This window comes from Panicum virgatum, chromosome 3N (genome assembly GCF_016808335.1).
Source record: "Panicum virgatum strain AP13 chromosome 3N, P.virgatum_v5, whole genome shotgun sequence".
Classification (NCBI taxonomy): domain Eukaryota; kingdom Viridiplantae; phylum Streptophyta; class Magnoliopsida; order Poales; family Poaceae; genus Panicum; species Panicum virgatum.
Window position 1 is genome coordinate 24,804,913 of NC_053147.1, and position 11,003 is coordinate 24,815,915.

At 44.9% G+C, this 11,003-nt stretch overlaps 2 protein-coding genes across 2 annotated transcripts in view; both read left to right on the top strand.

Moving 5' to 3' along the window:
• LOC120665315 (auxin transporter-like protein 2) overlaps nucleotides 1-1,828 on the top strand; it is a 5,937-nt gene extending 4,109 nt beyond the window's left edge. Inside the window, exons 6-7 of the mRNA XM_039944847.1 lie at nucleotides 185-650; nucleotides 1,217-1,828. Of these exons, the coding sequence (XP_039800781.1) occupies nucleotides 185-650; nucleotides 1,217-1,444 (694 nt within the window). The 3' untranslated portion in view covers nucleotides 1,445-1,828. The remainder of the gene's footprint in view (nucleotides 1-184; nucleotides 651-1,216) is intronic.
• A 2,749-nt stretch (nucleotides 1,829-4,577) lies between these two features.
• Nucleotides 4,578-5,353, top strand: LOC120665316 (pleckstrin homology domain-containing protein 1-like). Its single transcript, XM_039944848.1, has one exon. It carries the CDS (start codon nucleotides 4,683-4,685, stop codon nucleotides 5,187-5,189), a length of 507 nt encoding a protein of 168 aa, XP_039800782.1. The 5' UTR covers nucleotides 4,578-4,682; the 3' UTR covers nucleotides 5,190-5,353.
• The last annotated feature ends 5,650 nt before the right edge of the window (nucleotides 5,354-11,003 follow it).

The window sequence follows — 11,003 nt, forward strand, 5'->3', positions numbered from 1 at the left end:
CTCACTTTACGTGTTACCAGATCATTTTTCTGATATCTTTGAATCAAGTACATGCTGTCTCTTTCAGAAAGTGAGCATGTTTTGCTTTCTGATACTGAATTATTACTGATTCATTCATGTTCATGCATGTAAGAAATTCTCTTTTCTTTTGTGTGTGTGTGTGTTTTTCTTTTCCTTGGCGCAGCGAGATCATGCACGCGATGTGGAAGCCGCGCAAGTTCAAGTACATCTACCTGCTGGCGACGCTGTACGTGTTCACGCTGACGCTCCCGTCGGCGGTGGCCATGTACTGGGCGTTCGGCGACCAGCTGCTGACGCACTCGAACGCCTTCTCGCTGCTGCCGCGGACCGGGTGGCGCGACGCGGCGGTGATCCTGATGCTGGTCCACCAGTTCATCACGTTCGGGTTCGCGTGCACCCCGCTCTACTTCGTGTGGGAGAAGGCGGTCGGGATGCACGACACCAGGAGCGTCCTCAAGCGCGCGCTGGCGCGGCTCCCCGTCGTCGTGCCCATCTGGTTCCTCGCCATCATCTTCCCCTTCTTCGGGCCCATCAACTCCGCCGTCGGCGCGCTCCTCGTCAGCTTCACCGTCTACGTCATCCCCGCGCTCGCCCACATGCTCACGTACCGCTCGGCGTCCGCCAGACTGGTGAGCGCCGGTGATCCGGCTCGGCTCCGTTCCGTTCCGTTCGTTCACACGCGCTGGTCAGCTGGTCCCCGGCCGGCCTGATGCTAGCGAGCTAGTCCTGTCGAGACATGATAGCCGATGCTGCGGCTTGCGCGCCATGCTGCTACTAGAAGAAAAGAGGGAGACCGACCTGTCTCGCTAGCTCCGCACGCACAGGGGCGGCGCTGACGCCCGTCGCCTGAGCTCGACAGGCACATGCCTCGCGCACCGGACGGCGACGGTCGGTCGGGTGCGCCCGCCCGATCGACCGGCCCGGATCGCCACCGGAACCCACCGGCGACGGCCGGGTGCGTGCACGGGTGTGGCGTGGCTGTCCCCGCGTTCCTAGGCCTCGCGGCGGCGGCGCACCTTATCCCAGCGCGCCGAAAGGAGCGAGCAACCGCGTCAGCGCAGCGCGGGCGCGCACACCCGAAAGAAACCCCGTCCTACAGTAGCGTTAGCGCCGTATCGCTGCCGTTGGCCGGCGTTGTCTTCGCCGGACGGGACGCTAATTTACTCTCCTGGGTGCTTTTTTGTTTGTTCTGCAGAACGCCGCCGAGAAGCCGCCGTCGTTCATGCCGAGCTGGTCGGGGATGTTCGTGGTGAACGCGTTCGTGGTGGCGTGGGTGCTGGTGGTCGGATTCGGGCTCGGCGGCTGGGCCAGCGTCACCAACTTCATCAAGCAGATCGACACGTTCGGCCTCTTCGCCAGGTGCTACCAGTGCCCGCCCAAGCCGCACCCCGGGTCGCCGGCGCCGGCGCCGCCGCACCACTAGGCCAGCGAGCCGTCGTCGCCAAAGGCTTGCTTGCCGTGCCGACGGCGGCGTCCGGAAGCGGGGAGGGACCTCTCTTCGGTGCGAAACGAGCCTCTGGATTTTACTGGTTTTCAGGCCGGGACACCTTGCTGTGCACAAAATTAAACCGTTCTAGAGTGACTGCAAAATGCAAATAGTGGAGCAGCTTGTGAGTTCACTGACTAGGGGGGTAGGGATACCGTCCTGGACTCTGCGTTTGTCGCGTGGATTTGATGCATCGGTTGGTGCGGCTTTTTTCTGTGTGTTGGGTTGTTTGTTGCACATGGGTGTTGTAGGCTGTTCGGTTCATGCTAACATGGCACCTGGTGCAACCGTGCAAGAATGACATCTACAGTGTGCTCGCTCCTCAATTTTCTCTTAGTTAATCGATGTTGAATTCTTGATCCATGGTGTTACGAAGGAACGAGGCAGTTCAGCTCCGGTGGAGTTGTAGGACTAGGACCTACTACCGGTTTAACATCACAGAGATTCTAACTGATTTTGTTCTTGCAGAGCGGATGATGGGCCACAGCCCAACATATAGTATTCCTCACATTTTGTGTGCACAATTTGTGCCAAAGTGTGACCCATTTTTCTGGCCATGAGCCCATGATCCTCATGTTGGTTCTGTTTTAATCCTAGCTGTTTTTTTAATGAGACTAGGGGAGATGCACTACAGACACGCATTTTAAAAAATTAAACCCTAATAAAAATTTTATATTTATAAAGATCCAAATCGAGCGATGAATCAAATGGAAAAAAAGATTGGGAACCAACAAACCTGGACCGAAATCGAGCGCCGCCACTAGCTGTGTTCACTGTCCTCGATGGATTATGCAATTGGATAAACCCTGGCGAGTCATCAGAACAAACTACGGACAACAAAAGAAAGAACAAGATAAAAATCAGAACAATAATCAAAATGAATCAGTAAAAGAAGAAGAAATTTCAATGAAAAAACTTTGGATTTGTGGGCCAGCGTGCTGGTCTCGCTGCTCTCGTCGTCGCCGAGTCTGGACTACAAGTCGGGGTCTTGATGCTGCTTCTACGGTGGCGTCGATGGAGACGCGTCGCGCCGCCGCAGCCCAGCAGCCGGCCTAGGGCGGCTACCCTTGCCACCTCCACGACGGCCACGACTTCGGCGATGGGCCCTGAAATAATTGCGGCGCTTTCATCGGCACCATGGCCTCCACGCCACGCGCGCCTCCCACGGTCGCGAGCAGAGGAGGGAGGCCATGACGCTCTTTTCCGGAGCGGGGCCATCCGCGTGTTTGAGGACGCGGAGCAGGAGGCGTTGCGCGGCGGGCGTCTACTTCGGAGACGGCAAGGAGGACCCCAAGGTCATGTATTTTTTATCAGAGATTTGGGTGCGGCAATTTAGGAACAATTTAGGAATAATTTCATAATAGGAGCAGCAATTTTTGAACAAATTAGATTTGGGTGCAACAAAAAGCAAGGCTGATAGTTTATCCCACGAGACATGTATTTTTATTTTACATCCATGCCACATATATAATCATACAATGTTAATTTCCTTTGATGAGAGAATATACTATTGATTTCTATCTATAATAGTATCCATAATGTAAATATTTTTAATGGAAAGCTACATAATTTGATTCGATATGTAGTGATTTATATGATCTTCTTCTATAGGAATGCATTATGTGATTACATCCCTACGGTGTAAAGTTATGTGTATATTTACAGAGATGCAAGAAAAATTCCACATCCCTGCCATTCTTCTCTCTTCAGAAAGTTATTAGATTTTCCGACTCACCATGTCTTCTTCTAAGTCGACTACAAACCCCACTGTACAATGGTGTGATTTACTTGTGGATCCAAGCAGCATCATCATCGGTCATATTGATGTGCTGGACGTACTCAACTTTTCATCAATGTGCAGGTCCTGGGCATCGATCTGCAAGGAAAGTAATATGCATGCTAAGGTTAAAAAAATAATTAATCAATTCTAAGTGAATAAGGAAAGTTAATAGAGAAATTTTAGGAAAAAAGTAATATACATGCTAAGGTTACACAAGGAAAATAATTAATCAATTCAAAGTAAATAAGGAAAATAAATAGAAAAATTTTAGGAAAACATAACAGGCATGCTAAGGTTAAAAAAAAGTAATAAGTGGGTACAAAGGTGGGTAAATAAAAGTGCTTGGTGTAAAAAATATTAATATTTTGGCAGAAACATTTTAGAAACGTCAAAACTATGGGTCTTCACATCTCCTGTCAAACTTCTCGCGCTGACAAGTGGAGCCTTTGTGAGGAGTAAAGTGGGTCTAATCTTGATGAGAAATGGTTTCAATTCTTTCATACTTTATAGTATAGATTAGTTTTTCCGACTCACCATGTCTTCTCCTAAGTCGACTACAAGCCCCACTATCCGATAGTGCGACTTACCTATGGATCAAAGTAGCATCATCATCGGTCATATTGATGTGCTGGACGTACTCAACTTCTCATCGATGTGCAGACCCTGGGCATCGACTTGCAAGAAAAGTAATATACATGCTAAAATTACACAAGAAAAGTAATTATCAATTCTAAGTGAATAAAGAAAGTAAATAGAGAAATTTTTAGAAAAAAATAATATGTCTGCTAAGGCTACACAACAAAAATAATAAGTGGGTATAAAGATGGGTAAATAAAAGTGTTTGGTGTAAAAATTATTAACATTTCGACAGAAATATTTTAGAAACTTCAAAACCATGGGTCTCCACATCTCGTCTCAAACCTCTCGCGCTGACAAGTGGGTTCTCTATGAAGAGTAAGGTGGGTTTAATTTTGGTGAGAAGGATTTTAAATTTTTTCATGATATTATAAAATATAATATAAATGTAATTGTAACTGCTTTGGTTGCCTGAACTGGCGAACAGTTAGGATTCTACGGACGGTCGGCGAAGAGGTGAGTAGCGCTGGGATTATAGTTGCATGTCTAATTGTAGTTGCAGACCGTCAGGTTTTAACTTCTTGTCCCAATCCGATACTACAAGGCTGTTCGGCTGATCAAATAAATATTATTTAGTTGGTAGAATAAATAATATTATATGAGAGGAAATACGGAGACAAGCCGAGATTCGGTGAGCCGAACCTTCCCCGGCGGAATCCAGCACCAAGCGCCCACACCCCCACACGGCCCCGCACCCACCTTGAGTCGCCGCCCCCCGTCGCGAACCCCGCACCCGATCCCCAAATCCCCCCGGCGGCGATGGCGGCCAGCTTGTGGCGGGCCGTGATGGACAGCGTCAGCGGGTCCTCCTCCTCCCCGTCGGCGCCCGACGCGGCGTCCGGCGGGGTCGAGTTCTGGCACGGGGCCGAGCGCGCGGGGTGGCTCAACAAGCAGGGCGAGTACATCAAGACGTGGCGGCGCCGTTGGTTCGTGCTCAAGCAGGGGCGCCTCTTCTGGTTCAAGGACCCCGCCGTGACGCGGGCCTCCGTGCCCCGCGGCGTCATCCCCGTCGCCTCCTGCCTCACCGTCAAGGGCGCCGAGGACGTGCTCAACCGCCAGTTCGCCTTCGAGCTCTCCACCCCCGCCGAGACCATGTACTTCATCGCCGACTCCGAGAAGGAGAAGGAGGAGTGGATCAACTCCATCGGCCGCTCCATCGTCCAGCACTCCTGCTCCATCGCAGACGCCGAGGTCGTCGACTACGACAGCCGCCCCCAGGCAACGACGCAGCCCAAGGACAGCCAAGAGACCGAGCCGGCAGCGTAGCATCGCGGTGATCCCTGTGAATCTCTCGATATGGCTCTCAATTGTAGTATATGTACTTCCAAGTGATTGTGGGCTTTGTTCCTTCACTCTTAATTATATATATATATTAACTATCAATGACTTGGTGTGGTAATAAATGGTAATTTCGTGCTTTGTTTTTTATATACTAATATACTATACTAATAATTGATCTTGATGCACCATGATTTCCCAGCAGCTTGATGTTTGGTTAGTTGTTTTGCAGTTGTGCGTTTGAATTTGTTGGCTCAAATTTTGGAATTCGAAACAGATCATAACTATTAATTACTCTTTTCCTTTTGTTGAGTTTGTCTCTTTTGATTGAAATAAATTTGTACGTAGAAAGTTGTTCCCTAACTGTCTCTATATTTTTGAGTACATGGCATATCAAGATTGTTGTTTCCCCAATGAAGTAGCTCCTAGCTCCTGTCTAGTGTTTGTTCTTATGAAGTTTCTTAGGAGTAGAAACACTGATGCATATGCAGTATGTTTATTAGCAATGAAGTCAAAGAACAATATATCTAGATTATAGATGTCTTGTGCTATGCTCTGAAGCGGAAGTTGTGTGCCGTGAATTATAGAGTACGGAGTACTACAATACAAGTGCCAACATGCTCTGTATTTATGTGTACTCATGGAGATTCTGCCTTATTAGAAACTACAATAAGAGGATGGATATCCTCCATCCTTGGTAGATTATGCTTAAATGCCAAGTGGTGCTAATATCCCAGTTATTAATGTGACTCTCACTCTCTGGATCTATATTGTAGTATATGTGGTAATTCTAGTAATCATGACTTGTGACCACGTTCTTTTGTTTCCAATCTTGTATATTGATGCTGCCTGGTTTTAAGTTTGTTATTCTTATGCATGCCTATTAGCTTGTTCTTTTAGAGTAATATGTATTGGCATTGCAATTGCATACTTTTCTAACTGGTTTATGTTAGTTTGTTAATGTCATTTTCTGCAGTTGCACTGTTTGATGTTATTGGCTTGGACTTCAGAAGATAACAAAACAAATTTTAACCATGGAACTATGTAATTGTTCCCACTAACATAGCTCCCTTGTAATGTTCTTAAGTCTACCTAACCTGTTAGGCTGTTTAACATTTATGACAAATTGAGAATAGCTGCAGTGGTGTAGGAACACTGTTGTGTGTGGAACAATACAGACCAAGTCAAACAACCATCTATAAATGCCTATGTTGTGATCTGAACATACTAGGCTGTCAGGTTATCTCCTCGTAGCAAACTCTTTTCAGGTTCAACCAGATCATTTGAATGTGTAAACTGGAATACCAGCATTGCTTCGTGGCACCATGTATACAGTTCAGAGCTGTAGCCCATGCTGATCCATTTACTCGGAATTTGTTCTTTCTTGTGATGGGCTGATGGCACCTGAAATCTCAAGTCGTTGAGACTTCGGAAGCTAATACAGGTGGCGTTAGGTCAGCTCAACTGCTTTTATATAGTTTTTATTCAGATACCTAACATTTTAATGGCGTTTAATGCGTCAAGGTAGTTTTTCTTGTAGTTTTTCTTTTTATGTTTTGATGAAGCGGGAACTTTCACTCTTACGCCGATACTACAGGTTCAAGAGAAAGAAAATCCCTTGGCGGACGACCGGACGTTGTTCGTTACGCAATGGAACCTCTTTGTCAACAGTCTTTACTCTTTATAAGTTTGTTCCCTGAAAATTCAGTGTTATTATCATAGTAAAAGACAGTCATTCACACGGTTCATTCTGTGTGATCTGCAAAGTGTAAGGAGGCACGTGCCCAGGTGCTGGATGTTTTTAAGAAGCCTGATAGCTTTGAACAGAGTGAGGCTAGCTAGGTTATTTAAAATAGACTGAGCTGAACAATTACATACACCATTAAAATTCAGTACTTAGAAATTTATGTGACCTAAAAGCTTGAACTTTGGAAGAACGGTTTCTAACGTGCAAAGTTCAGTGTGCGTGTCCTTGACGTGTGCATGCTGCTTCCTGAGTTTCGTAGCATGCCACGCGGCCGGTTGGCTTCGTTCTCCACAATGGTTCTCCAACATCATCATGCCATTCAAGCCTTCGTTGAGGCCGAACACGCTCGGGCTTCATGTTTTGCCGCGTGTTCTTCTTCCTGATCTTGCAAAACGTACTGTAACTGTACCTTCTTGGCTTCTTCCTGGCGGACGTTCTGTGTGGGTTGCTACCACTTTACGGTTCGAGGTTGCTAGGGACGGCCCTCAAACTGCTAATGGTTTCAAAACCACACCAAAGCCGCACCAAACTTTCTGCAAAATCAGGTGCTTCTGAGAACACCCCACGACACTAATTATAAATGATTTCTGCGTGGCTCAAACCAGTTCTAAACCTCTATTTCTTATTATATATGATATGATTTCTGCGTTGCATTAGTGATAAGTTGCCTTCTTGTACTGCTCCCCGTATTGATGGAGTCTCGGCCACTTCTGTTGGCCTGTTGCCCGTCGGGGTGATTGATCGCTGCATTAGTTGAGCATGTTATAACTTTTTGGATCATCTAGTGGTAGATCAGAGGGGAGACTCACTGGTTCTTGAGGAATTCGAGTCGCCCATCACTGATTCGTTGGTGAAGGTCTGCTCTACGGCAGCGACGCGCGGTGTAGAGAGTCGCGGTGGCGATGGCGAGGCTGCAGAGGTACATCGCGGCAGTGTAGAGGTGACCATGTAGTCGACGGCAAGCCGGTGGAGACGATGGCGCGGCACAGTGGTGCTTCCCGTCGCTGACAGCCCTCCTCTCTAGATCAGGTTAGGGTTTTGGACGGTGGGACACTGTGGCTGCAGCGAACCTCGTGACCAGTGCCGCAGTCCGCACCTCCTCTATATATGGCACTGCGCGACGGGGCCCACCAGCCATCTATTGGGCTGGGCGTCCCCGATCAGTACGCGAGTCAAGGGCCCAATTCTCCGTTGGGCCAACTGGTGGAGATCAATACTAACATTCTCCCCCTTGATCTCACCTTTGTACTTTAAAATTTCTCAATTTGAACTTAACTTAACTCTTTACTTTCTCTTTAGTTACTTTGCTATTGGCCTCATCTCATTGCAGATCAGTACGTAGAGCGTGTCTCATCATGACAGTTATTAGTTATCGTCAGACTTAACAGCCACAATGTACCTTTCTGTATTGAAACAAGACCTTAACCTTTCTTTGGGCCCTTTAGTAATCCAGAAATCGTAGGCTTCCCGTAAAACCCATGTCGATTTGGGCGGTAGGCCTTTTGGTAAGCGGATCCGCAAGCACTTGCTCGATACTTTGGTGCTCCATGATTTCATATGATTCTGGATTTTCTCCTTTGCAACATATAACCCATTGTCAATGTGTTTGGCAGCACACTTGACATGTTGCCATAGGAGTGAAAACATTCGAATGATATATTGCTGTTGTCTACCATTATCAATTCCGGGTAATGGTTTCCTTAACCATTTTGGCTGTCCTGTAGCCTCATATAATGCCAAACTTTGGGTACACAACCCATGAATCACAACTATTTTGCTTTGGAGCTTTTCCACAATAAAACTCCAAGTGCGATTGTTAGCTACTACTGTGGACTTCACTAAATATCTCGCCAAAACTTAATTCCTTTTACTCACATCCTTTTGAGAGTACATGTTCCTTTCTTACTTAGCATGGGGCTGACAATATTTTGCAAAATTGCAAAAACATTCTATAACTCCATTCCAGTGATCTATTGCTGGACTGGACTTCTGCCAAAATGTCCCGGATACTTGCACTATGTCAGGGTAAATTCTTTTGAGCACTAATTTTGCTTCCAACAGCTGAAGCACATGGAAACTTTTTCTTTTGATCAATCATATAACGGTTCCTGGAATTCTGAAAATTCCAAAACTATTACCCTTGACAATAGGACAGGCGTAGGCTTACTCGCATGCATACTATATATCTTTAGAACTCTTTTCTAAGTATGTTTTCTGCGATAGTCCTGATACCCCTTTATCTTTTATCCCGGTGAATTTCCTTTCCTAGAGTGAATGGCTCTTCACCGAGATTATTCTTATCAAAACTAGAGGTCATAATAACCTTGTTTGAACTTTGTGGAGTGAATGGCTCTTCACCGAGATTATTCTTATCAAAACTAGAGGTCATAATAACCTTCTTTGAACTTTGCGGGAAAAAGAATTTCCCATCTTTAAACTTTGCATATTTACAATTTGTCATCTTGACCTTTACTTAAAACTCAAAAAATTTTATTCTCACAAAACTTTAGAGGCCACTGTTCTGAGATCTGATTTCATCAGGTGGTATTCCAATGTTCTTTTCTTTCCACAACAAAAACATTTGGTTATGTCATGTATATACTTTCTTGCACAAATCTCTGTTAGGAGATATTGTTCCAACATCCATCTAATACGATCCTAAAATTAGTATGCACCAATGTCATTATGATTCTAAAAGAATCCTTTCATGAGACTGCATAAAATGTCTCATTATTTGCATAAAAACGTTTGCCACAAGTCGCGCTTAGCAACTTTCCATGTTCCCTCCGGAGTCACGTTTCAATCTTGTAGACCCATTATAGCCTACTGTCTTGACTCCATTAGGAACTTATTCTATGTTCCAAAATAAATTTGAAACTTTTAGGTCTCATTATATCTTCCATGGCTTCTCCCCACGTCGATGAATGAGACAACTCAATTTATGACATTCATACAACGTGAAAACATATGTTGAGACAATTTCAGTGCTTGAATCATAGGAGTGAACATACAGTCCCACTTCTCTTCAAGCTTTAGTTCTCGACATACTTTACTCCCCCAGATTATCCCATCTATTACAAAAATGGAATATCTTCAAACTTTTATTTGGGTTTGTTCTTTACAAGCCTCAAAGGGTGCTTTAAGTACCACCTTGCTTTAAGCACCACCTTTTTTTTGGGTGTTTTGAGGCTCAACTTTCTTTTCTTCCTATTTAGAGCTGAAAAACTCTAAGAATCTTGCTTATTTTTATGGTTGGGATATCAACATTATGACCGTTGTACTTCGGTCGGTCATATTCACTTTAATAGATCATCTTTGCTTTTAAGAATGCATCACATTTAACTTTGCGGGGAAATTCTCTCTAAATTTTAATCTTTCTTGTCTTTCTAATCTTTCTCCCCCTCGAAATATGGCACAAACTTTGCTACCATAATTTCGAAACTATTTTTAACACTTGTGAACGAGGAGCATTTCATGACTAGAACTTTATTCATATGACCAAGTCATACAAAATAATGGGAGTACCATTTCCTCGTTCCTTTTCAAGAGCTCCTCAGAATTCTTGATTTGTTGCACTTTCAAGAACTCATCAAGTTCTTTATTTTGCTATACTTTTGCAAGTCATGCTTGCAATCTTGGTTCGCATACAACTTTCTTTTTGTCCTTCGATTCTTTTCAAGTCACTATCCAACATGCCACTATAGTAGTGCATGAGAATTGTTGGGATAACTTTAAAAGCTCCCCTAGATTTCTTCACTTTTATGTGATACTCATGTCGCACGTGAGTCATCACAAAAACTTTCCTTGTCATGCAGGATATGAATGGCACAAGTGCCAAAACTTTTCCGACTTGCGGTAATAAACTTTAAATGCATTGGTAACATATGTTTAATTCAACGTTGGTCAAATTGAACATGCGTCAAACTCATTTCAACCATTATCTTTACTGTTGTTGAAGGACGAAGAAACTTTGGTCACAATGACTAAAACATGCATATATACTTTATTTTCTGATTATATCTTCCCGTTGGTTCCAATTTAATCAGAAAATTTAA